The sequence below is a fragment of the Vidua chalybeata genome, chromosome 23, assembly GCF_026979565.1.
Source record: "Vidua chalybeata isolate OUT-0048 chromosome 23, bVidCha1 merged haplotype, whole genome shotgun sequence".
NCBI classification, from domain to species: domain Eukaryota; kingdom Metazoa; phylum Chordata; class Aves; order Passeriformes; family Viduidae; genus Vidua; species Vidua chalybeata.
The window spans coordinates 5,569,718-5,595,018 of record NC_071552.1 but is presented as its reverse complement, the minus strand read 5'-3'; the positions used below and the strand labels follow the sequence as shown (position 1 = coordinate 5,595,018).

General features: G+C 49.6%; 1 protein-coding gene across 10 annotated transcripts; it reads right to left on the bottom strand.

Annotated features, from left to right (window-relative positions):
* Positions 1–1,115: 1,115 nt before the first annotated feature.
* MSANTD2 (Myb/SANT DNA binding domain containing 2) lies at positions 1,116–23,536 on the bottom strand. Of its 10 annotated transcripts, none has more exons than XM_053963298.1 (7): positions 13,711–13,894; positions 13,306–13,341; positions 12,287–12,369; positions 11,606–11,651; positions 10,767–11,025; positions 9,058–9,118; positions 1,116–3,027 (listed from the first exon to the last, which is right to left on the bottom strand). In XM_053963298.1, the coding sequence occupies exons 4-7, from the start codon at positions 11,615–11,617 to the stop codon at positions 2,175–2,177; spliced, it is 1,185 nt and encodes a 394-aa protein (XP_053819273.1). In that variant the 5' UTR covers positions 11,618–11,651; positions 12,287–12,369; positions 13,306–13,341; positions 13,711–13,894; the 3' UTR covers positions 1,116–2,174. The 10 variants fall into 10 exon arrangements, 9 of the variants coding, with proteins under 9 accessions (XP_053819273.1, XP_053819274.1, XP_053819271.1 ...); XM_053963299.1 differs by lacking the exon at positions 13,306–13,341 and having other exon boundaries at positions 13,711–13,757; positions 13,830–13,889; XM_053963296.1 differs by having other exon boundaries at positions 13,306–13,894.
* Positions 23,537–25,301: the final 1,765 nt, after the last annotated feature.

Here is a 25,301-nt window from a genome sequence, read left to right as displayed (position 1 = left end):
GGGTTCAGTGTGGCATCGCAATGTCAAATGTCACCCCCCCCCCCCCCCACGGGGAGCACAGGGACCCCAAATCCTCCCCATTTTCATCCTTCCCACGCCGGCAGGGTGGAACATCCTGTTCTGCATCCCTCACCCTCATCCAACACCCCCCACCCCGCTTCAGATAAATGCATCGATCCTGAAAAATAAACAATAGCCAAAAAAAGGGCAATTTTGACTACCTGGTTTTCAGGAGCCTCGGGTGGTTCCTCCCTGGCTCAGCCAGGGTTATCCCGGTCCTCGATCAGAGCAGGGTCAGACCTCGAAGCCCCAGCAGAGATTAGACACTGAAGGAGGGGGAGGAGGAGGCGGTGGGGGCAGAACTAATCCCTTCTCGCCCTCGCCACCCTCCCGTAAATCCAGCCTGGCCTCCAGGACTGCAGGATCCCGGGAGCAAGGAGGCTTTGGGGGATCGACCTGGCTTGATCCCACCAGGACCCCACCTCTCCCTGAGAGCATCCTCACCCTCTGCTACACCCGATGCTTCCAAGTCAGCAGCAGCTCTTTGGGGCAACTCACCTTGCTCTCCCTCTGCTCTGAAGGCTGGGAGCAGGGAGGGTGGGTTGGTGACGCATTGGTGACCTGCTCCCCTTCCTCACTCCACCATCTCAGCTGCATCCAAAGGCGATGCCAACTTCCAGATGGGCAGTGATCCTCACTTCTTTGGGATTCTGGAAACCTCTGCAGGGAAAGCAACCGGCTCCGGCAGTGCTCACCCCACATACAAAACATCAGCAACTCCTCCAACAACGACCCCGATGGGAATATCCACAGGGAAGAGCTCGGCACCTCCCCAAACTCCCCCAGAGAAGGAGAAGGATGTGTGGAAGCCTCTGTACGTGTTTGTTTGATTTTATTAGGACCGACACATTCATCGTATGTCACAACGTCACCGATGGATGAGCTCCAGGAAATAAAACCCACCGGCCCCGGCGGCTGCGCGCGGGGCTGGACCAGGAACACGCTGAAAAGGCATAAATGCGTCCTCCCCCACCCCCTCCCACTCCCTCCCCCTCCCCACCTTCCCCTTCTCACAGCTTTGATTGTATCCATAAGCAATGGGGTCGACAACAAAACAAATAAAAATAATCATTGTTTTTTCCCAGCTGCCAGGTTGTTCTCACAGAGTTTTGGAACTCCATAAAAAGAAAAAAAAAACAAAAACAAAAACAAAAACAAAAACAAAAAAACCAAAAAAAAAAAACCAAAAAAACCCAAAAAAAACCACCCGAAAAAAGGAAACCGAACAGAGAAGAAGAAAAGACAAAAAAAGGGTAAAAAGTGAAAATAGAAATAATAAAAAACCAAAATTAATAGAATCAAAAGAAAAAAAAAACAAAGGGAAATGATAAAGAAGTTTAAAAAAACAAACAAAAAAGACAAGATAGAAAGAAGATTAAAAAAAAAAGAAAAAACAGGAATAGAGAAAAAATAAAAAGAAGAGAAAAATTAGAGAAATAAGAGAAGAAAATGATTTTAAAAAGACAGTAAAGAGAAAAATAGGGAAAAATTAATGAGGAAAACAAATAAAGAAAAAATAAAAAAGCCAGGAATTACTTTAATGTTAAAAAATAAAATAAAATAAAATAAAAGCAGATATGGCAACACTACTAAGGATGTGGAATACATCACAGAACCCAAAGTCTTTGCAGGCAACACTGTTTGGAGAGAGGAGAACACTCGATGGTGAAAAAAGTGAAGTTCTAAATTATATACAAGATATCTAAGGGTGGCTTTGAAAAACAGTCCCCGGGCCGGGAGCTGGGGTTTCCCTCGCCGTTATCTATTGCTTATTGAGTCAGATCCCGAGTAACACTTAGAGACGGATGCATCCAAACGAGACACCGTGGAATAAAGGAAAGACCAAACCCTCAGTTCTGGTATGAAAACGCCGTGTGTACGAGCTTGTCCCATGTGGAATGTACCGACAGTCGTCTCGTGGGCCGGGCGCTCCTCCTGGCCACGCCGCTCCGGCCGGAGCCGGGCCCGGCGCGTGGGGAGCGCCCCGCCAGCCTCGGCGCGCCCCGAAACGCGCTTCCAGGCGGAAAAGTCCCGTGTGCCCGGATGTGAACGGACAGGATCCGAGTGAGATGGAAAATGGGGCGGAAAGCCCTGATCCTTATGAAGGATGAGACTCAGTTGTTAAATTTTAAGGGGTATCCGATGGCTTTTTCCAGGCACTCTACCAAAGAGCCAGCAGACAGAAAATCCCTCTCCACTTCCACAAATTTGATGTAGATGGATTTGGGTGAGACGCCGGGCTCTACGACGCAGTTCTGAGATAAAAAGGCGTTGATCCCGACCCAATCTTTGCTGAAGGTTTTGGTGTTTGCCTGGAAGTGTAAAAACAGGCACTGCTGGAGAGTCCGGACCTCGGCAATGCCGAGGTAACAGTAGATAATCCGGGCAGATTCCATATCCACCCGAAGGGAGGCCTGTGGCGAGGGGACCTCGAGCTCCCCTGGAGTCTCATTGCCGGGGTCGGGTGCCTGGTGCTCGGCCAGAGGGGAGGGGAGCTTCTCGTGGCACTCCTCATATCCAATGGCGTACAGGCCAGGGCTTTTTGGGATCCCTCCTGGTAATAAATACTGCACCACGTTCCCTCCAGTGGGTTTGGAGTGAGCGATGGGAATCCAGTCGATCTCCATGTGCAGCTCCAAGCATCTGGCTTCGCTGATGGTGATCTCCAGGAATTTGTAATAAACGTTTTTCCAGTTCATTTTCTGTACTCGGGTCATGATCACCCGACCCTCCGGTTTTTCCGAGTTGAAATATTCCCGGAGCCGCTTGCCCAGGGGCACCTGGGAGCTGATCTCTGCGTAGTGGTAACGGATATCCTCCTTCCAGCGGGTGTTGTACCCAATGCCGAAAATGGCCAGTTTGTTAGAAAGGTGGAGCCTGGAGAAGTCCGTCCAGCTCTGAAACAGCTCCCACTTCAACTGGACCGACTCCAAGATTTGCATAATGTTCTGCATGACATCACGCTTCCTGGAAATTAAGAAACAGGGAGAGAAGGATAAAGGCATCTGAGCTGAAAAACTTTCCCAGTGAATGCACCAACATTCAGAAAATTTGAATCCCCATCAGCTTTCTTGCCTGACTTTTCTTACTACTATATATATTTTTGGGGCAGTTTATGGGTTGCAACCACGCCCTGATGGAGAATTTTAAATTAATCTTGACAAAACAAAAACACACCCAACCCCAACTCCTCTCGATATCAAAGCATCTCCAAGGAAGCATGTATCTGGCACTGCTGAATAAATACACATTTAACTACTGGGTCATTCTTTACAATCCTGGGCTTTAGTCAGCATGTGGTCCATGAGCTGCATCCCAAACTCAGAACTGCCACTCAAAACGCTTCTGCCTTGTTGTTATCCCCAAATTAATGCCAGCAAATGGGACTGTAATTGTAAAAATCCCAATGGAAGCACAAAGCCACTCCCAAGAGCTCTGTCATGGTGCTGGGGTGGAAACACAGCTCAAGGGACCAAACCCCTGGAGCAGAAGATGCTCCCAAACACACCCCGGATGCTGTGGGATGGACAGCAGCAATCCCTCCAGATAGCCATGAAAGAAATCCCCACGCTCCCAAAAATGTGTTTTCACTCCCAGCAGCAAGGTTTCAGAGAGGGGTTTACATCAGGAGAGAGCATCTGCCTGCACCTGCAGCGAGCTGGAACAGCTTCCTCCAGGATAAATGAGACCATTAGGGTGTAATTAGCTGGTAGGGAGAACTCCTAATTTGGGAAGTTATTGTCCTATAATCAAACCTGTAGAATATATTGCAACTTGTTTGCTAATGGAGAAACCTCTCTTGGTCCAACAAATGGGATGTAAAAGATCTTTCCATGCAACTCTCCTTCCTTTATCTGTTGTGCCATATCTGGAAAGCTGAACTGTGGAGGCCACTGCACTCCCAGGAGGATTTTTTTTCCTTCCACATCCTACCAGGAGCACATGTACCAAGTGACACAGGTTTTCTTCTGCAGGGCACACTCAAATTTCCCTCCTCCTGCAGGCTCCTCAAGATTACTTGAACTCTCTAAAACCAGCTCTTCCCAACAGCTTCCCAATGGAATCCAGCACCAGACTGGTGAGGGACATGAAGGCCTCTAAGAGCAGACATGACACCCCACAACCACGGCTGACTCTGGCAGATGCATTCCTGCCCAATAAATCCCTATGGGGAGCAGGTATTTTTCCATCATAATGTATGTAAGGGTTCAAAGAAAACTGGACTGGGAGCTGCAGAGCCTTCTTTGGTGCTGGAGAGGCCCCACTTTAGAGCCTTTCACCCCAAAAAACCTTTTACAGGTCTAACTACAAGGCATGTGATTCTGGCAAGGTTCTCCAGCTGCTGCATGTCCTGCAGGTGATGGAGGCCTCTGTGCTCAGGACAGAGCTCTGGTCTGACATATGATGGTGGGTGCACACCTCTGCAAACCTCACCTGTGCTGTCCAAGCCCCCCCAGGTGTTTCTGAGCATCCAAGTTGGCACAGCTCCCTCCTCACAGTGACACGGGCACCACATCCATCACCACCTCATCAATCTCACCTGCCTTGTAGCACCAACCATGTCAGAAGTTCCCTGAAAAGACCTTCAAAGGCATTTTGGAAAGTACATTTCCTCCACAACTGGAGTGTTATCAAGTTTCTAGAACACTGAGGAGGGACAGGCTAGACAAGCAGAGCCCACGGGTTCTTAAAAACACTGATTCCATCAGCACTGAAGTTCTGTTTCTTACTGCAAGTTATTCCTGAGGCGTCAGTTCCACTACCTGGCAGCAACAGAGAGAAATCCCAGACAAGAAGAATGTGTGTTTACCCCAAATCCATTTCCATTTACTCAAACAGTGTGGAAAACTGATTTAAAGATTCCCTGATGCTTTGCCATGCTTGGAAAGTATCTTTTTGAGGCTTCTGGAAGTGCAAGTTTACCTTCCGGGCACAAGGGGGTAGGACAGCCAAGGGGACAGGGCAGCGCTGGAGCACAGCTCGGTGTCTCAGCACTGGCACACACGCTCGGCTCCTGCCAGCAGCTGAGCTCCAGTTATTCCCTTCCCAAGGCAAAGACAGGAGAGCACGACGTGGGCAGGTTTTCATTCAACAGCTGAGGAGCAGAGTGAGGAACTGAAAGCAAAGCCCCCACCTTTATTAAGTGCACTATAAATACTCTGCTCAGTTTAGCTCGGCACAACCCAGAGCCCGAGCTCGGCTGCATTAGTCACTGCAACTGCTCCTGCAGGGAATGGGAATCACTGCATGAGAGCAGAGCTTCATCAGCAGACTGAGAAGGGCTTTCCACAGGGAACTCACTGCTTCCAGCACAGAGGAAAACAGGGAAAGACAAATTTTAAGGAGTTTTGCTTTTCAGGTTTAGCATCTTCTTGCTTTTGCCAGGACCTGACTTGGCTGAGCTGTGCATTCCCAGGTTGTATCTAGGATCGATGACTTAGCCAAGCAAAGGTAAGTTTGCAGCAGTAAAAATTACTATTATTTAATTATTTATTCATTCCAAATGTGATTTTCATTCATTCAACAATTTAAAATTATTTATTAAACATGTACTTATGTATTTACTTTATGTGTATTGTTATATGATTCATTTTTCAGGAGGATGGTGGGAGCTGAGCAGAGTGTTTAACCTGTTGTGTGTCTCAGGACAATCTCACTTTTCAGCTGCAGAAGGTGCCCTAGAGCTGGATTTTCCCTCATCATCAAACCATCACCTCCCTGCTGAAGTCTGGGACCTGCATTTCTTCCTTCTTGGAAGCTTTTGCAATTCAAATGAGGAAAGACTTGAGACAAGAGTAGGCGCAAATTTGTTCTAAGGCGCTGTTTCCAAACCAGGCAGACTTCAAAGGGCCCAGAACAGCTGCTTGCAGTGAAGATCCAAAAGCTTTCTCTAGTTCATCTTCCCAAAACCGGCAGTGAACCAAACCACTTCTCAAAGTCTCTAAGTATTTCACTTTTCAAAACAGTTTACTTGGAGACAAGAGCCAAAGGCAGGCAACAGCAGAGCCGACATGGGGAAGGAGCATCCTGATGGAGGATGGGACATGGACACAGGTTACCTACTGCCCTTTGCTTCCCATACTGCCAGAAATAAAGTGAAAGGTGGGAAGTCCCTGTGTGTCACAGACTCAGAGCACTTTGGCCTGCAAGGGACCTGAAAAGCTCATCTCATTCCCATCCCTGCCATGGACAGGGACACCTTCCCCTAGGCCAGGTTGATCCAAGCCCCGTCCAGCCTGGCCTTGGACACTTCCAGGGATCCAGGACCTCCCCACCCTCACAGAGAGGAATTCTTTCCCAATATCCCATCTAACCCTCTGGCAGTGGGAAGCCATTCCCTGTGTCCTGTCCCTCCATCCCTTGTCCCAGGTCTCTCCCCAGCTCTCCTGGAGCCCCTTTAGGCACTGGCAGGGGCTCTAAGCTCTCCCTTAAGCCTTCTCTCCTCCAGGTAAACACTCCCAGCTTTCCCAGCCTAACTCCAGAGCAGAGGGGCTCTGGCCTCTGCAGCACCTTTACCATGTCCCCCTAGAGGAGCCCATGGCTCTCTCTGTGTCACTTGGAGAGACACTGCCTGAGTGGGGGCAGCTGTGCTGTCCCACATTGTTGGGAAGTCCAGAGGAGATGGGATATCTGCCCTCTGACAACCAGGCAGGTCATACACATGCTGAAACTAAAAGCTATCCAGAGGATGCCCACTAAATCCCTAAAGCTGCAATCGGCCTTTTTTCCTCCCAGATTTGTAACTTGCTTTTCCCCAGCCCTTTCAGTGTTTTGGGGCTCTGTTACACCTTATCCCTCAGCATGGGCAGCAGGGCAGGGGGGGATTCTGCCCCTCTGCCCCCCCAGGTGAGACCCCACCTGCAGACCTGCCTCCAGCTCAGGGCTCCCAGCACAGGGAGGAGCTGGAGCTGCTGGAGCCAGTCCAGAGGAGGCCACGGAGATGCTCCAGGGGCTGGAGCCCCTCAGCTCTGGAGCCAGGCTGGGAGGGCTGGGGGTGCTTACCTGGAGAGGAGAAGGCTCTGGGGAAAGCTGGGGAGGGACTTGGGACAGTGGATAGAGTGACAGGACACAGGGAATGCCATCCCACTTCCAGAGGGCAGGGACGGATGGGATATTGGGAAACAATTCTTCACTGTGAGGGTGGGCAGCCCTGGCACAGGGTGTCCGGAGTGGCTGTGGCTGCCCCTGGATCCCTGGAAGTGTCCAAGGTCAGGCTGGATGAGGCTTGGAGCAACCTGGGACAGTGGAAGGTGTCCCTGCCCATGGCAGAGGGTTGGAATGAGATGAGCTTTAAAGTTCCTTCCAACTCAAACCATTCTAGAATTCTGTTTCTCTATGTCCAAAAGCACACCACAAGTTTCATTCAAGGATTTGAATGATTTCTGGAGACAATTTCTGCTGAAAATCTGGCCTTCACCAAGAAGGCAGATGAACTCAACTTTGAACTAGGCTATCTGCATTTTTAAATGCTGCGCAAAGAGGTGAAAGAGCTTGACAACTATTTATCTACTGTGGCTTTTAGATGAAATTTTATTTTTTTAAGATAATAAATAAATACCCAGCTTATCTTTGTATCAGCCGTGCATCTTCTGACTGCTTTTAACCTACTGAGTCAGAGTTTACAAGTTCCTTCTCCTCACACACAAGGGGAAAAGCAGCTTTCAGCAAATCTTTGCGTTGGAAAACGCTCTGTGCTTCCACTCTGCACGTAGGATGAGTTTATCGCTGGCACGCTTCACAAAATGCCCCAGAGTTCAGAGACTCCACTGCATTTTAGAGGGAATTTGGGGGGGTGGAAATGAGCATAAAACTCTGAAAGGTCTCATCTACCAAAATCTAATTCAGCTGTTCGTGTACACATTAAAACTTGGAAGAGATTCACCTGGTCCAAGCCTTCACCTTAGAAAATTCAAGATTATTTGCTATGGAGCTCCTTAAAGGTAAAATTACTCCAGAACAGCACGAAGAAACTGTTCAAAGTGGCAGTAACGAAGTTTATACTGAAAAAAGCTGTTTTTCTCCAGGTTGTCCCTGAGTTGTTAAAATTAATTTGCTCCATGTGAAGAAAAAAAGTCACCTTTGGCTATGTGAATATCCACCTGAAGTGAGGAGTCTGCCAAAGGTACACCACTGCCACGGAAGCTTCTCGTTAATTATTTTTATTTTTAAAATATTTTTATTTTCTTAAGTTATTCTATTTTAAATCTATTTCTCTTTTTACTTATTTATATTTATGTTAAAGTCTTTAGAGAATTTTTTTTCACTGACTTACAGTACAAAGACTCTGTCTTACATGACTCATCAGGGATCTTCTGTTGCTGTTCCCAGTGCTGGTGACCTCCTACCCTACAGCAGCTGATTTTCTACCATGGAAAATCCCAGTAACACTAAAACCCACTGGTGTGGGAGCTCCTGTGTGGAACCCCAAAGGATCTGTGAGCCTGGGCTCACTCCCACTGCAGACAGACCCACAACCACCCCTGAGGGCTGGCAGAAAGCAGCCCTGGACAGAGTCAATACAGCACAATTCCTTTCATTTTTGGGAATGCTCTGTGTTATTGTTGGAGAGGCAAGGCAGAGTCGCATGCTCAAAGCATTCAAAAGGCTCCAGTGTTTGTTAGATTAAACCCAGCCAAAAGGTTACCAATAAGGTCTGGAAAGTTATAAAAATGAAATTCAGAGACTCCCAAGCTTTGGCATGCCTTCCCACCAAGGAAGGGAGCTGGTCTTGTGGATTCTATCTGTGGTTTAAGGCCTCACACCCATGTAGTAAGTCTTGCTTTGTCTGCTGAATGGCAAAGCCAAGGAGAAACAAGAGTTGTGAAGCTTTTCAGCTGCTCTGAGGTAATGGGAATAATGCATAAAGCAGATTCAACTGTATGAATAGTCTTGCACAATGTATTTATAATTATAAACAGAAGTTTCAAATATCCTCCCCTCCTGCACATTATCCCCAGGGAAATACATTCCAGGGTAAAACATTCATAAATTACTTACTGCGTGTCTTCTGAAGATTCCTGTTTTATCTTTAATGTTCTTTTTGTGGTAGGCATTTCATCTGAAAGGTAAAATTCCAACACATAATTACATTTTAAATAATGTTCTTAGGGTTTCTTTTTTGATAAAAGAGGTTGAAATTAAATAAAAAATGGCTTCCTAAGCCAGGCAGTGTGCTGGAGTTCTGAATGAGACAGCTCCAGCTCCTACACCCTCTGTAATTGATTGAGTTTTTCTTTAACTTGGAAGAGATATGGTCAGTTAAGATCTGTATTTCTCTCTGCAAGTGCAAAACCATTCATGGACAAGGCTCCAATCCCTCCTATTAAATCACACATTGACAGAATTGCAAACTACATTGTTTCAAGGAAAAAAAAAAAAAAAAGAAAAAGCAATTCTGCTTCTAATGGCACATTTCAAGAGGAAGCAGCAGCAGAACTACATCTGTGTTCAATTCAGATTTTGTGTGCCAAGTGCTTTGCTCACAACTTCTGAGCGTGAAGGGCACCGTCAGCCCAAGCGCACGCAAATGTCCCCGAAACTGGTGACAAACCAGGAGATCCCAGCTTGACTCACCATAACAAGCCATACCAGACAGAATTAGCCATCATTTACATACGTTTTGTAACGTTTTCTTCTCCCCACTGTTTCTCTCCCACATATTTCTGACTTTTAAATCCCCCAGGGAAGGAGTCTGAGGAACTGGAATGTGGTTAACAGCCAACTTGCAAATTTTAACATTAAACTGCGATCTAAGGCTCTTTCAAAGCATCCTGACTCACCAGTCCCCCAAACACAGATGTGTACAGATACCCAACTGCATATCCCCTCCCTATTTCATCCTATAAATGGGGAAAAAAAGCCTTTATAAAATTCACCCTCTTCACCTGCATCTCCATTGGATCTGATCAACTTAAAGCTTCTGCTGCTGCAAAAAAAAACCTTGCTCAGGCAAGGGAGGAACACACACCCATAAGAGGAGTAGCTTGAGAGAAATATGCCTCAAGAATCCCACTTCTTCCCAGAAGTGCTCAGATTGGAGTGCGTTTTCTATCAGGGATGTGGTACCCTGATCTGTTTAAAAAAGTTCCAAAAGCCATGAGCAAAAATTAAACCTCCAAATTAATTTAAAAATTGACTTTTAGGCAGAGACAGAAATAATTCAGGCAAGAAAAGCACATGGAAGAGTTTGGTTTAGGTCTCAAACATCAAGTGTGAGCTTGCTTGCTATTTTTTCATTTAGAAAAGGCCACACCTCTGGATATAAATATATTTAATATCAATATATCAAGGTAAATAAGAAAGAGCAACATTTTTTTACAGTTGTTGGTGTTGTCAGCAGCAGGCTGAAGTCCTGTTCACAATTTAAGCAAATGCTGTCTGAATGGCAACACCCAGGTACCACTGGAAGCAAAAATATCTCCTGAATCCCATGAGGGAAAGTAAAACTGGGAGTGAAAGGACAGACGGGGATGGTATCACCTCTGCTGTTTCTAGGCAAACAGCCCTTCTTTCCTCCAGTCCTGATCCATGGTTTGCTTTTGATTAATTGAGGAATTTCTGTCCCTTTTCTCCCCAAGGATGTGTTTAGCATCACGAGTACGTTCTGTCCGAGAGGTAAAAGCTGGTACAGAGATAAGTGTGTGCCAGGCAGCCAGGAGCACAGGTGAAACCCAAGGAGGGAGATGTGCCTAGATGGGATTTCTTACCCAATTCCTGCTCGCCAGTCTGGTAGCAGTGAAGATCCTGACTGTGGTTTCCCCAGTCCTCCTGAGAGTATTCCTCCATCGTGCTGCCGTCCGACTCCAGCTCCTGGTACAAACCACTGCTGTTGATGAGGACGGGCTGGCAGGGCTGGGAGTCCCATCCTCCCTGCCCAAACACCTGCTCCAGCTGTTCAAACGTGTAGCTGCTTTTCCTCTTGCCAACGCCGTGCTCCTTCACGCGGCTGTAGCACCTGCGGAGGGTCTGAGAGAGAGAAGCAGCTCAGCCAGGGTGTGGGGTTGGACGAGCACACAGGCACTCACACACAGCCACACAGAGTTTAGGGCTTTGGGGGTTATTTCTCTTGGTCATATTTGCCCCATGCTCATGAGCAATGCTCCCAAATTAATCTACACCCACCAGGAAGCATCATATATATCCGACATTCCCGCTTAGCGTTAACATCTATGACACAGGACAAGTTGTGTAGCAGCTACAGATTCCTCAGATTTAACTTGGGTAATTTATTCTTTTTCTCACTTAAAAAAAAAAAAATTCCCAGATCTCCTATGGATGCAGGGAAAAAATAAAATCAAAATACCAAGAGCCCCCCAGTCAGAGACACCAATCAGCCAGGAAATGCACACCTACTATGAGGAGGAGAAAGCAGAGCTGGTGTTGTGCCCACAGCTTGAAGAGGGGAAAGCAGGGAGGAGAGAGAAAGGAAAACAAAGATTTCCCCCAAAAGCAAAGACAGTCCAACCTTCCTTACTCTGGTAAGAAGACACAAGGTACAAAATGGATATGCCTAAGCTATTCAGCTAGGAAAATATTTATTACTTACATATTTTTGCATTCCTTACTAACTCACTCTGTCTCTTGTGAAGCTGCTGAAATTTAAAAGAGGTCAAATCAATAATGCTCCCAGTTCCCAGACTTTGATATCAAGCATCATGTAAGTAACAGCACTGAGGTGGCTTGGTATGAGCAGTCTCTCAAACAGAGCTGGGGCAGAACCTCCCACACAGATGTCAAAGCCTCACCCAGTTCTGGTGATCCCTTTGACATCCCACATCAAGGGCTAAGCCACTTCATTGCTGCTGGATAAGCCTATGGTTCCATCCATGTTTTCCCCCTATTCTGGAGCAAAAGACAACATCTGGGAGTAAAAAAACAAAAGCTTTCTACACAACCCTCAATGTGGTTTTAATTCTACCACTGCTCTGATTTTGAAAGACAGTGATATGCCCCAGGTTTTCTGGGTCTTGCCTATTTTTTCAGATTGGTGAACTGCTAGAAAACATTAACTTTTTTTAAAAAAATTAAATGTATCAGATTGCTGAGGTTCTAACTTGAGTGGCAAAGCTGTCTCCAGAAATCAAGAGAGGCATTAATTTTGGAAGGACTAATCCTGCTCCCTTGCTTTCTGCAGGAGAACTGTAATGGACACATCAGTACAAAAACTACTTGGTTTTTTTCCCCCCAAAGAAAGGAACTTTTAAAACTCCAGAAAGCTGGAACCTACCTAATGCTCCTCATACACTGGTTTAACAGCATCAGCAGCAAAGGGATACATTTCTAACCAGTTTCCTCCTGAGATTCAGAGCCCTGGGGGCAGAAGCAAAACGCTAAGCAGCAAGTCAGTATTACCCTGCTGTTTTAAACAAAAACACACGAAAACAACACAAAATAAAAAAATAACCCATATAAACACACAGGCAACAACAGGCATGAGTTATTCCACGGTTTAAGGTGGAACCCTTCCCACTTTTGCCATAACTACCTCAGGATAAACAGGTAGAACCTCTTTGGATGGACACCAGCACACTTTAACTTTCTGTCTGTGAGCAGGGTGGAAAACAACCTGCTATGGCAACCTAGAACCAAAACCCAGCCTAGAAACCTGTTGGTATTTGCTGGTGCACAGAGGGTTCCCTCAGGCTAAGGTATAGATACATTTGGTTGTTAGGATTCAGCTTTCTCACTCCAATTACTCTCCTTTCAGCTCAAATCTCACTGAACAATAAGGGCAAAGTCATTTCACTCCCAGACCCTAAAATCCACCCAAGTTAGATTTTTAAAAATGTATTTTCCATGCTCAGTTCTTGTACCTGGGCCAGCTTACCCATAGGAGTTACACATGAATTTAGAGCCTCCAGCTGGATTTATTAGCAGCCTTCAAGTGAAACAAACTGTTTCCAAAGCATCCCTACGCTTGGCCAAGCCCTCTGGGAATGCCCCACGCCCTCAGCCACTCTATTTTCACACCCTATTTTCAGCATGTGCTTCAAACATCTCTCCCCACCAATGGGGTTATGGAGGATCCCACACTAGGTTGTAGCCTAGTAGTAATTAATTATTTCAGTCAGGCTGCAACCTGGCTTATTTTACTATCAAAATAATTTAGCAGCAAGTCAATGCAGACAAGTAGAAAAACTAAAGGGAGCAACACAGGAAGGGGGATGAAAACAAATGAGCAATAGTGTGACTGCTCATCACTCTTAAAGATGAAGATACTTTTGGGGGTACTGCCCAGATGCTCACCTGGTTGTGTTACCTCAGCTTCTGCAAGAAGATAACCTAAAATTTGAAGGAGATAATCTCAAATATAGGGCTTTCCAAAGCACCAAAGGGCCTGTGGCTAAGCAGCTGGTGGCTCCTTGGTCTTGTGTGCTGGAGAATCAAGATTCCTGTTAGCTCTTTCTTCTTGGAGGCTCTCCTCAGTGTCTCCAGCAGGCAGTCCCTACAACTTCTCCTGATGTTCCCTCCAAATACCACGTGTCAGCCTTGTTTCATGTAAGCCCTCAGGCTCCTCTTCTTCAGAGAGCCTGGTAAGACCTAAATAATTGCTCAGACCTCAGGGAGCCTGGACATTTTATAATCCTTAACCTTTCTCTCACCATTTTATTCTGATCTCCAAGATCTAAGATCTGTTTTTTTCTTACGCACCTCCTCTACTCCTGCCGGTGTCCCGCTCAACTCCTGCTCCGTGGTTCCTGAAGTGCACATACACAGATTGATACAGATACAGAAAGCAGGAAATTTAGGACAAGTAACTGAAAACAGACCTGATCACTGCCCAGTGACTGCTCAGACTGGAAGAGACCGAGGCTTTTGCTTATTGTTCTGCAACACTGCCTGCAACACGAACACACATTATCCCCGCTTAATTTATAATTAGGAAAACCAAAGGAGGAGACAGTCACAAAGCTCATTGTGGATTTTCTCACCATTTCTAACTCACGAGTCCTCATCTCTACAAGTGAAGCCACCGAAGAACCTGGAGCTCTGCAGGAACTGCAGGATGAGGATGAGAAAAACCTTTAGGAAGGCTGCAGACATAGTTCTCCTCCCAGCAAAAAAATAAGATGAGGGAGAACCAGACCACAGCAAGCTTTTCATATATAACCTGAGGTCATCCAACACAGAATTCCAGATCCCTGATCTGAGACATGCTTTTACTCAGGGAGAAGCCATGGGCTCTACAGAGCAGTTTGGTGGCCTGTGCCTGTGTCCACATTCATCTGTTTAAGTTGGTTCATTTACAGCAGCCTAAAGGGGTCCAGATGTCCCAGAGCACCACCTAGCAAAACACTCAGCTTCAAAGAGGATCTTTTACTTAATGTAGAGGAACTCTCAGCTTTATATCCTGAATTAAGAAGAGCAGTGCCAAACAGCTCCCTCCTTCATCATGCCAGGATACTCACAGGAAACACAAGATGAAACTACACTGGGACAAAAGAAACAGCTTTTGAAGCCTGGAGTGGTTGTAGGAGACAGTGAAAGGTTTTGAAGCTTCCATTTTTAAGTTTCTGGGAGCAGAAGGTAACAAATCTGTGCAATAACTTCAGCTCATGACCTTTTAGGTTAAAAGCTATGTGCAAGGCAGGAGAACACAAAACTTACAAAGCCCCATTTCTGTGGTTTATCAAAAATAAAATGAGAAGAGCAGCACCTCAAACTCTTGGGAGAGCCACACACCACTGCAGGAAGGCAGCTGATGACACCAATGCACATCCAGCATGAGGACCCAAATAGGAATACCCCTCTGCAGAACATGAGAGCCCAGCACTCCAGCAGGCTCCCAAGGGCTCAGGGTCAGTCCCAGGAGCTGCCACAGCCCAATCTGCAAAGGCTCCAGCCCCACAGCTGGCTGCACATCTGCCCGAGCACAGCGCTGGGGACACAGCACTGGGGACACGATGGCTGTCACAGTGAATCACTCTCTACATCAAAGAGCAAGGTCTTGGTTGTATCCTGATTTACCCAAACACACAAGGACTTCCTGAAGGATTTGGCTCTAGTACAGAGGAAAAGTGATGGGAATGCGCAGAGGGGAGAAGGGTTGGGGGGAAATATAGACAAGCTGATTGTCTTGATTGAGGTAAGAACAAAGCTCTCTTTGGACCACGAAGAAGCAAAGTCATCCTGGCAGACACAGGGAAGGGGATATCAGTTGAGGCAGGGCAAACACGGGTTTTTGTTAGGGAGAGCTGGAACCGAACAAAAACTCACAGCCACCACTGCCAGTTTCTAAATCACAATTAAATGCAATACAAAAACAAAGCTATTGCCTGGATAGGGATTATTTACAGAAGCTCCACAGCCAATTGCAGAGGTCAGCCCCCATGAGACAGGACTTTGCAAAGAGTGAATGAAGCTGGGGTTTAACAGGCTGTGTCCCCTCGGGCTGAGGAAACCAGTGATGTGTGGTGCTGTGACAACAGACCCCACAGTGCTGCGGGCTCAAATCAGCAACCTGGCAAGATGCCCCACTGGCTGCTGCTATCAGAATGCTGAGGATACTCAGGCCCTCATCAGGGATTTGTTGCTAATTCAACCAGACCCCTAGAGAGAAGACTCCAGCCCTGCCTTTAGAAAGTCTGGCAGCTGGGCACCTCTGTCTCTTGATGCTCCTGGTTTTCCTAAACCAGCACTGGATGAGAAGAACAGGAATGAACTTGTTAGAGCTTGAGAAGGCAGAGAAGCACAACCTTCCTCCAGACCCACCAAGCCAATGACTTTGCAAAGAGTTTGGATGTAGTGGGTGGTCCCCCAGATAGAGCTCAGCTTGCAGAGATCACTGAATCACAGAATATCCTGAGTTGGAAGGGACCCACAAGGATCATCCAGTCCAACTCCTGCCCTGCCCAGACACCCCAATCCCACCATGTGTCTGAGGGTGTTGCCCAAATTTTCCTGGAGCTCTTGCAGGGTCAGTGCCATGACCATTCCCTGGGAAGCCTGTGTAGGTACCCAGCCACCCTCTGGGGAAAGAACCTCTTCCTGATATCCAGCCTAAATGGATGAGATGCCTGAGTAAGCTTCAACCTGCTCCTAGCATGACCTGTTCAAACATTACTTACTTTGGAGCAATGAAAGCCACATCTGAGTAGGTCACCTTGCCTTCAGAAATAAGCTCATTCCAAAAATCAAACTTGAAGTTGCATGCATCTACTTGTGATCATTGTGATCAGGACAAACATCATTACACCGCTCACAAAACCAGACCTTTAAGGAAAACCCAAACTGCAGCAGCCTGGATGAAAAGAGGTCTGAGATGTACTCAAGAAGCCACGTCTGTGCAAGCCTCGAGAGATCACAGACTCAAATCCCTGCTGGCCCTCACTCTCAAGAGAATGGAGGGAGACCACAAGCCCATCAAGCAGAGGAAGAGCAGCACAAATCATTCCACAGGTGGGAGGGAAAACACTCCTCTCCAAAATGAGCTTCACTGAAGTGGCAGAAAGCATCAGCATGGGCAGCACCACGAGGGAAATGGCTTGTGTCATTCAGAACCCTAAAACACTTGACATCCAACCGTGCCCCAGCCGTGTGTGATCCTGAGGTCTCTAGAGGAAGGTCCACACCACTTCCAACTGTGCTGTGAAAATGTTACCAGGGAGACCATCTCGAAATGCATGGGAAACCTGGAATTGGAATACCAAAAGTGACTTGAACCCAAATTTTCTCCACTAGTGAGGAAAGGGTTGGTAACAGGTGAGACCACAGCAGTCCAGAAAGCATTGTCTGCTTGGCCCCCAAATTTACACACTCAGCAAGGGGGAGGTAAGCAGGAATCTGCCCCTGTGACAGCGCTTGAAGCACAGTGCAAGAATCAGGAGGATTTTTAACATCTTCTCAAGTCCTCCATAGTCAGAGAGCACTACAGGAAAAAATTGTGTGTGCCCAATCTAGGATTTAATGTTCACAAATCTCCCTAAATGAGATTTAATGCTCAAGTTTTGCAAATCTGTCCTCCTGCAATGAGTTCCTGACCATCAACTGTTTCTGTCTCAACAAGACAACCTCCCAGCTCCCTCTGGGAATCATTCTGCACCCATGGAACGAGCAGTGGATGGCCCAGGTACACCAGAACGATCAGACCAGAGTATTATAGACACACAATATGGCTGCAGAAGCCACTGGGTCATAAAGACACTAGTCCTGCATGTGCAATTCAAGCCAGATTCTTACCAGCACAACAGCACTCTGCAAATACCCCATCTGAGAGCAAATCCAAGAGTGTTCATTCCACATGACACTCATATCCCAGAAATGCTCCTCTGCCACAGCCCCACAAAGGATTGAATCAATTAAATCTGCTCTTTGTCACTGAAGGGTTTATTTTTTTCCTGCTATAAATGTCAACAAAAAGTTGCTCCCACCTACCAGAGCACATGAGATCCTCCAGTGAGAAGCTGGGCTGCTGGGAAAGATTCAAGAAATGGCAAGAAACAGCCCAGCCTGGAAAACCCAGCACATCTGAATATATTTAAGCCAAGGGAAGAAAGGGAGGTAACCTGAACACCTACACACATCACAGCCCAGGGAGTTAATGGGATGGGGAGCTGGGAGTGAGATAAACTCAAGATAAAGACGCCACATTCAAAAGAAATAGAAACCCAGAATCATGGAACTGGGTTGGAAGTGACCTTAAAGCTCATCTTCCTCCACCCTCCTGTCATGGCAGGGACAACTTCCACTATCCCAGATTGCTCCAAGCCCATCCAGCCTGACTTTGGACACTTCCAGGGATGGGGCAGCCACAGCTGCTCTGGGCAACCCATGCCAGGACCTCAGCAGCCTCACAGGGAAGAACTGTTTCCTAATATCCAATCCCTGTCTCTGGGAAGACATTCCCACTTGCCCTGCCACTCCAGGCCCTCCTAGAAAGTCCCTCTCCATCCTTCCTGTCAGCTCAGATCAAAGACAAAGTTGCTTTGAAGGTGGATGGTTGGCTGGCTGGTATGAAATTCACCAAGGCACCATCATTTGACATCTTCAAATCAAAGACAGCCACTCCACTCATCAGACCCGAGGATGGAATTCTGGCTGAAATCCTCTAACGTCCACACTAGATCACAGCAATCATTGCTTCCGAGACAGCTTAGCTGGAGCAGCTTTTCCTGCCTTAAAAAACAACTCCATGCAAGGTTTACAGATTGTTTACAGAGCAGCTAAAACATCAGGCCCCTTACAAACAAGCCCTGCCATCATCATGTTTGAGTTGCCTAAAGCAAGAAATACCAACAGCCCATAGTCAGGTGTGATTTTCCATCCCTTCCCATTTCATGTGGGTTTGTGGCACTCCCATCTACGATTGTTCTTTCTGAAGCACTGAATCAGCATCTTCAAGGTATTTATTTTCCTTTTGAAAAACAAATTACTTTTGTGGACAGCCACAACCCAGCCAAAACCTCCAGTCACCCATCTGGGGAGAGGAGGAGGCTGCTACACACATAAAAACCCAACAAGAGCAGAACTGGATTGGCTGTGATACTTGGGAATTCCTGCAGTCAGGAGTTCAGATGTGGGAACTGCTTCTCTTCAAATCAATGGGTTAGCATTGACTCTGGGAAAGGCAAAATAAAAGCAGAACTCACATTTCTGCAGTAGCTGAAGAAATGACATTTAAAAATGCCCTGCAATTAGTTTTAACAGCAACTTCTAAGAAGGGATTTGTCTCTGCTGGGGAAAGGCTCTCCAGCTGCACCCTCAGCCAGAGGATTTCCAGCCCTGAAATGCTCTCTCAGCCCAACTGAGCAATGTGCCATCAGGAGGACCAGTCTTTGATTCCACCTTCCATACAGGTGCAAGCAAGAGAAGCAGAAAATCTCCCATGGGTTTAAAAAAAGGCCTAAAACCTGGTATTGAAGAAACAACTGCAGCTCATTGTTTCAAGAACATTCCTTTAAAACAAAACAAGCCTTTACTTCCTGAAAACACCCCTTGACTCAGAGAGCTCTGACTGCAGCACCCGAGCTCACCTGCACTTTCCCAGAGCATCCCATCCCTGCAGCCACCTGGGGTGGCTGGAAGAGGATGAATTGATAGAGTTCCAGCACACTGATGGAACATGTTCCATGTACCCCACGGACTGTGATCTCCAAGCTGTGTGGCCTTCACACAACAGCTTCACAGCACAAGGCAAGGGCTCATTTTCCCATGCTCAAATTCCCAGCAAACCTCCTGCTGCTTGGTTGAAACAGCATCACCCAGTGCAGGGCACAGGATCCCAGCAAGGCTGAAAAGGGTTTGGCCAAATACTCCATCACCTGCCTTAAAATCCCAGCTCTAAGGTCAAACCTGAAAACAAAAAGCTCTGCATGTGCTGCTGTGGGAAGGTGATGAGTTTCAGGATAGAAAACCAGGCTAAATCCTTGCTCAGGAACATAAGGAATAGGAAAGGGCTGGATGGAAAGAACAGAGAGTGTCACTGAACAGGCAAGGATTAAGGACAGAACACACTTTGAAGGGATGAGGGTGCTATGGCACACAAGACAGCTTTTCTGGGAATGCAACAGGCAGAAATCAAGATGTTCCATTCTTCCTGCAGCTCCCAACTGTGGTGCTACCCAAGCCACAAATCTCAGAGCCACCAAGTCAGACTCAAGGTCTCTTTCCAAAGGAAAAGCTGCTGGAACAGTCACATGTGAATCCCTACATTTGAAACAGAGCCTTCCAGAGCGGCTCCAACCTGACAGCAGCCTCGTTCCAGCTGCTGATGCTGAAAAGCACATGCAGATGGTGAGAGACAGGCAAAAATCTGCATCAGGACCTTTCTGCACACCCTGTTTCAATTAAGAGAGAATGCATCCATGCCATACAACTGGAAAACCCTCTGCTTACAAGCTGACTTGTTCCTTTCCAGCTCAACTGGCTGTTGAGAGTCAAGATTTGGCTGTGTCTAGGGAATGCAGATGTTCCCAAGAAAAGCAGTATGGCATCCTCATCTAAAATTCATTTTAAAACCACCAGAACCTGGAATGTTTGAAGCACCATTTATTATCCAGCAGCAAAGTCTCAAGTTTCTGCCGCCTGATGGGCATTAAGTATCCTACAAAATCATGGAAACATTTTGGGTAATAAATGGAACAGTGCAGCCATGTGCTCCTTCATCACCATCTCCCCAGTCCTGTTTTCAGTGTGGAGGATTCCAAAGTGCCTGTGCCTTCCTCTTGTTCCTGCAGCACATGACAGTCCTCCTGCTCCATCTCAGGAGAATCCATGCATGACCCCTCCCCATCCAGGAGTGACTTTTGTTTGTGGTGGACCATTGAAAAGTTGAGCAGCCAACCCTTCCTGGAATCTTACAAGAACTGGGACTTTAGGGTTGGCAACAGCTACCACAACTATCTTGATAATCCCCATAACAAGGTAAATTCTTGACACCCAGGAGAGCTCACAGCTCTCAACAAGGGCTCATTTCCCAGCAATTCCAGGCCAAAACCCACTGAGAGCCCAAAGGCTTTGGAAAAGCCACATTTCTGCTGCTCCAGGTGACTGTGCTGAGGAAGGCCTTCACTGTGGGAGTCAGGATATGCAGAGTTTGGGTGTATGGTGCCAGAGACAGCAGCATTCCAGCAGTTGTTCCTCTCCTGCACATGGCCTGATGAGAGGCCAGGCTGTGCACAGGAACACAGATAACTCCCTTCCAGCTGGGCATTACAGTGTTGAAGGAGAGCCCACTCCGATGTTCTGCAATCTAGAAACATCTAAGAGGTCTGTCAGGTGATAAATATCAGCCTTGAGCTCTTTTACTGCTGTTTGATTGGTGGTTTCTTCCAAGCTTGAACATTTCAGGGGCAAAGACGTGTTCAAGCCTCACGTCTGAAGGGAAAGTGGGAGAATCCTCAGCTGCAAGAAGCTCAAAATGCTGGGAGTCACCAAAATGCTCCCCAAATCAGCTCCATCCAAACCCAAACAGCCAGCTCTGGGCTGTTCTGACAGCGAGATGACACCTCACAACCTGCCAGCGTGCCCCAAAACTGGGGCTGGGGGCCTCAACAGCACTGACTCCCATCAGAGCCCAAAACCATTGGACAAAGCCAGACCACCTCAAGGAACTTTTCCATCATGCAACTGCCCCTGGCAAAGCTCACAGGTTTACATAAGAGCTGATTCAAGCAACAAGCACCTTGAGAGCCACCATGAAAATTCACAGAATCACCAGGCTGGAAGAGACCTTCAAGATCATCGAGTCCAACCCAGCCCCAACACCTCAACCAAACTCTGGCACCCAGTGCCACATCCAGGCTTGTGTTAAACACACCCAGGGATGGTGACTCCACCACCTCCCCAGGCAGCCATTCCAGAGCTTTATCACTCTTTCTGTAAAAAACTTCTTCCTAATATCCAACCTAAATTTCCCTTGGTGCAGCTTGAGACTGAGTCCTCTGGTTCTGTCAGTGCTGCCTGGTGAATGAGGGACTCCATGAGGGTTCACAGTGCAGCAACATTCCTATCCAAAAATATTTGGGTATGTTCAGTGGAAAAAGGTCCCCGAGCAGCAAATACACAGACATGAGGAAAATACACTGAGAACCCCAAACTCCTATAGAAAGTGGGTTTGAGTATCTATTTCCAGGACAGGCTGCTCTAATCATCAGGGATCCAAGTGGAAATCTCTCACTCTCAGACATCCCTGATGCTGCAGCATCCCTTATTCCATGCATTTTGCAAATTAAAGGCAGCCCAGGTGCACACACCTGAACAGCCCCTGCCCAGTTTGGCTAGCAGGTGTTTTTAAGGGATGGGAAGATGAAGGGACAAACAACTAGTCCACTGAGCCCAGCAATAACAACACATTTATTTTTCACTCCAACAGCATTTGAAGTGGCTGCAGGAGCCCAATGGATCAGGAAAGGAGAAATCAGAGCCAGAGGGAGATCAGAGCATGTAAATCATCCTCCCAAACATCATCCACATTTACAAACTCAAACCCCACAGCGATTTCCACATCATCCAAGTGTCTCCTCTCTGTAAAAGCAGGATGCACAATGTGACTGCTCCCAAACCAGGAACCAAACCCAGCCCTTTTCTCCCAGGGAATGATGGAACTGGAAAGGCCCCTCTGGAAAATAAAGTCCATGGGGCTATTTATCAATTACTGAAGAGGTCTGTGAAGACACAGCACGTTCCTGTTGAGGCATGGGAGCCATCAGACTCTAGAAAACAACTCCACAGCAAAGGACAGATCCAGGAATGCAAGAGCAACCAGAGCCACCCCTTGTTACTGGGGGAACTGGGAGCCCTGTTTTCCCAAGAGGGCTAAAGGGAGCAGCCAGCGCCAGCCCTCACGGACAGAGGACACTGGAGGACACAGGAGGGGACAGAGCCAACCACAGTGCCCACAACACTTGGGGCCAAAGGGGGACACCCAGGGGAAAGATCCTGCTGGGGCCGTCCCCACGAGGGGACACAAACAACGGGGATGCTGCGTCCCTCCCCACTCAGGACCAGGGGATGCTGCCACAGCCCACCCACACGAGAGGAACTGAGCCCACGGGATGCAGTGCCCGTGTCCCAGAGCTGCTGCTGGAGGCTACGGGAGCAAGGGAGGGACCCAGAGGACGTGGCAGCCAGGAGACACCGATGGAACCGCGGGGAGCCAGGCAGCCGAGCCCGGGAACGGGACACCCTGCACCCGGGGCAAGGGCTGGGCTCATGCTGGGGACAACCCCGCCAGAGCCAGAGAACGCTCCACGAACCTGCAGCACAGAGACCCCGAAAGGCCGAGCCCGGGGGACACAGTGCCCCCAAACCCAGGGCCAAAGCACAGGCTGGCACCCACGGCCAGTGCCAAAGGACGCTCAGGACGGATCCTGAAGGGACTGAACTCCCGGGAGACGGTGCCCCAGGAGCAAAGAACGCTCAGGAGAACAGCTCTCCGGGGAAGCGACCCCAGACCGTCCCGGGAGCTCACCCACCCGCGGGCGGGCGGCCGAGCACGGGGACCCCCGGCCCACCCTCCCGTCCCGTCCCGGACCGCGCCGCCGCCCCCCCCGGGTACCTTGATGCGCTCCCGGCACTGGGACGGGGTGCGCTCGTAGCCCAGCTCGGCCAGGGCGCGGGAGACGCGCTCGTACATGGCGGGCCCGGGCGCTTTGCTGCCGAACACGGTGCCCGCACCCTCCAGCTGCTGGTACCGCGCCTCCACCAGCCGCTCATTGCCCCACACCGCGATCAGCGCGTTGGTCTCCGCCGGCGTCCAGGACATCCCGCGGCAGGCGGCGGCCGCGGCGGCGGCGGCGGCGCCGCCGGGCGAGAAGGAGACGGAGGGCGAGGCCCCGCCGCGGGCGCCCAGCGCGGCCCCGCCGGCCGCCGGCCCCGCGCCCAGCGGGGAGGCGCCGCTGGGCGTGGAGGGGTCGGACAGGCTGGGGTTGCCGTCGCTGAGCGCGCCCGGTGAGCCCGGCGACAGCACCTCCATCTTGGGGACGCGGAGCGGTGGCTCGGCCGGTGGGAGCTGCGAGGAGCCGCAGGGCGCCGCCATGATGGGGGTGCGCACCGAGCGGGCGGAAGTGACGAGCCGACCGGGGGCGGAACTTCCGGCAGCGCTGGGGCGGGGCGCACCGGGGAGGGGCGGTGCCAGAGGAGGCGGGACTGTGACGCGAAGGGGGCGTTGCTGGGGGCGTGGCCATAGATAGAGGGGAGTGAGGCTGGCGGGGCGGGGTTCCACGGAAGGGGCGTGACCAAAGGTGGGGTGTGGGGCGGGGCATGGCGCGGTTATAAAATGGGCGGGCACACTGTTTGCGCGTGAGTGGGCGTGGTCTGTGAGTGGGCGTGGCTCACAGCCACAGCACCACCCGAAGTGGGCGTGGCCCCGCGATGGGCGGGCCCCCCACCGGGCAGGGTCCCCTCAGACCCCTCAGGGCGGGGACCCTTCAACCCCGCCCTCCCGTCGCCCGGGTGTGCCTTGGCCCGCGGGCCCCAGATGTGCGGCCGAACGTCCCACACGTGAGGTTTGGCACCCCCAGCCTCGGGGCAGAGCATTCCCATCGCATTGGAGCGCTTCGCCCCGGGCTGGGCACCCCCTGTCCCTGTGGGGAGCACCCCGGAGATCTGGGCTTCCAGAACTCCCAAACGCCGTTACTGAGCATCCCCCAAGGACTGAGCCTGAGTCCGGGAGGGCGGGGACCTCCCTTTTCCCACCGCTTGCTGCCCCCGGCCCTGGTGCCTCCGAAAGCCCGGGACCCCAATTAACGGTGACCGTGATTGATGAGCCAGGGCGCAGCTCGTGGGGGGTGGGGGGGACACCCCAGCTGAGCCCCAACTCTTCGTTAAGCCAAGACTAACGAGCATCGGGGAGATTCCACCTCTCCAGACCCCCTCAATAGCCCCCCCATCCAAGGGGGGTGGTTAGAGAGGTCCTATGGGACCCCCGCCCGGGTTAGTTAATTAAACGCTTTAATTAGGGCCGTGTTGGTTAAACAAATGGCGGGGGAGGGGGGGAAGGATGGAAGGGGACATCCCCCTGCCTCTGTCTGTCCCTGTCCCTGCCCGCAGCACGGCGCGAAGCGATCAGGACTGTAATTATACCCCTCTAATTAGCGGGATTAGGGGCTAGCAGCGGCGCGAGGCTGCGGATGTAGGGGGCGGACCCCACACTCCATCCCCCACCCCGACCGGGCTCTTTGTCACTGCTGTCCCCAGGGAGTGCCCACAAGGGACGTCCCCAATGCCTACATAGCCTCAAAGGGATGTCCCCACCGGCGGTGTGTCCCCAAAGGGATGTCCCTGCTGCCACCACGAACCCGAGGGTGTGATGAGGCAGCGTGCCCCCAGAGGGATGTCCCAATGGCAGTCCTGTGGCATGTCCCCAAAGGGATGCATCTGCCCCTGGCATGTCCTCGGTGCCACCACATCCCCAAGGGGTTGTCCCTGCTGCCAGCATGTCCGCCCACTGTCACCACTGTGACATAGCCCCCAGAGGGACACACGGTGCGTTCCCAGAGGGATCTTCCCACTGCCAGCATGTCCCCGAAGGGGTGTCCCCAGTGTCAGCCCCACATCACAAAATGATGTGCCTGCCACATCCCAAAACAGGATTCCCCACTGCCGGTGTGACCACAATGGGATGTCTCTGCTGCCACCATGTCCCCAGAGGTATGCACCCACTTCCCCGGAGTGTCCTCAAAGGGGTGCCCCCACTGATGTGTCCCCACTGCCCCTCCTAAGGCATGTCCCCAAAGGGATGTCTCCACAGCTGTGTGTCCCCAGAGGGCTGCACCCACCGCCAGCCATCCCATGGGGGGTCT

Coding starts and splice junctions, on each gene's coding strand:
- MSANTD2 (XM_053963294.1), bottom strand. CDS start 23,536: ATGGCGGCGCCCTGCGGCTCCTCGCAGCTCCCACCGGCCGAGCCACCG. Junction 9,119..10,766: donor GACTGGCGAGCAGGAATTGG/GTAAGAAATCCC, acceptor TTTACCTTTCAG/ATGAAATGCCTACCACAAAA. Junction 3,028..9,057: donor GAATCTTCAGAAGACACGCA/GTAAGTAATTTA, acceptor CTTAATTTCCAG/GAAGCGTGATGTCATGCAGA.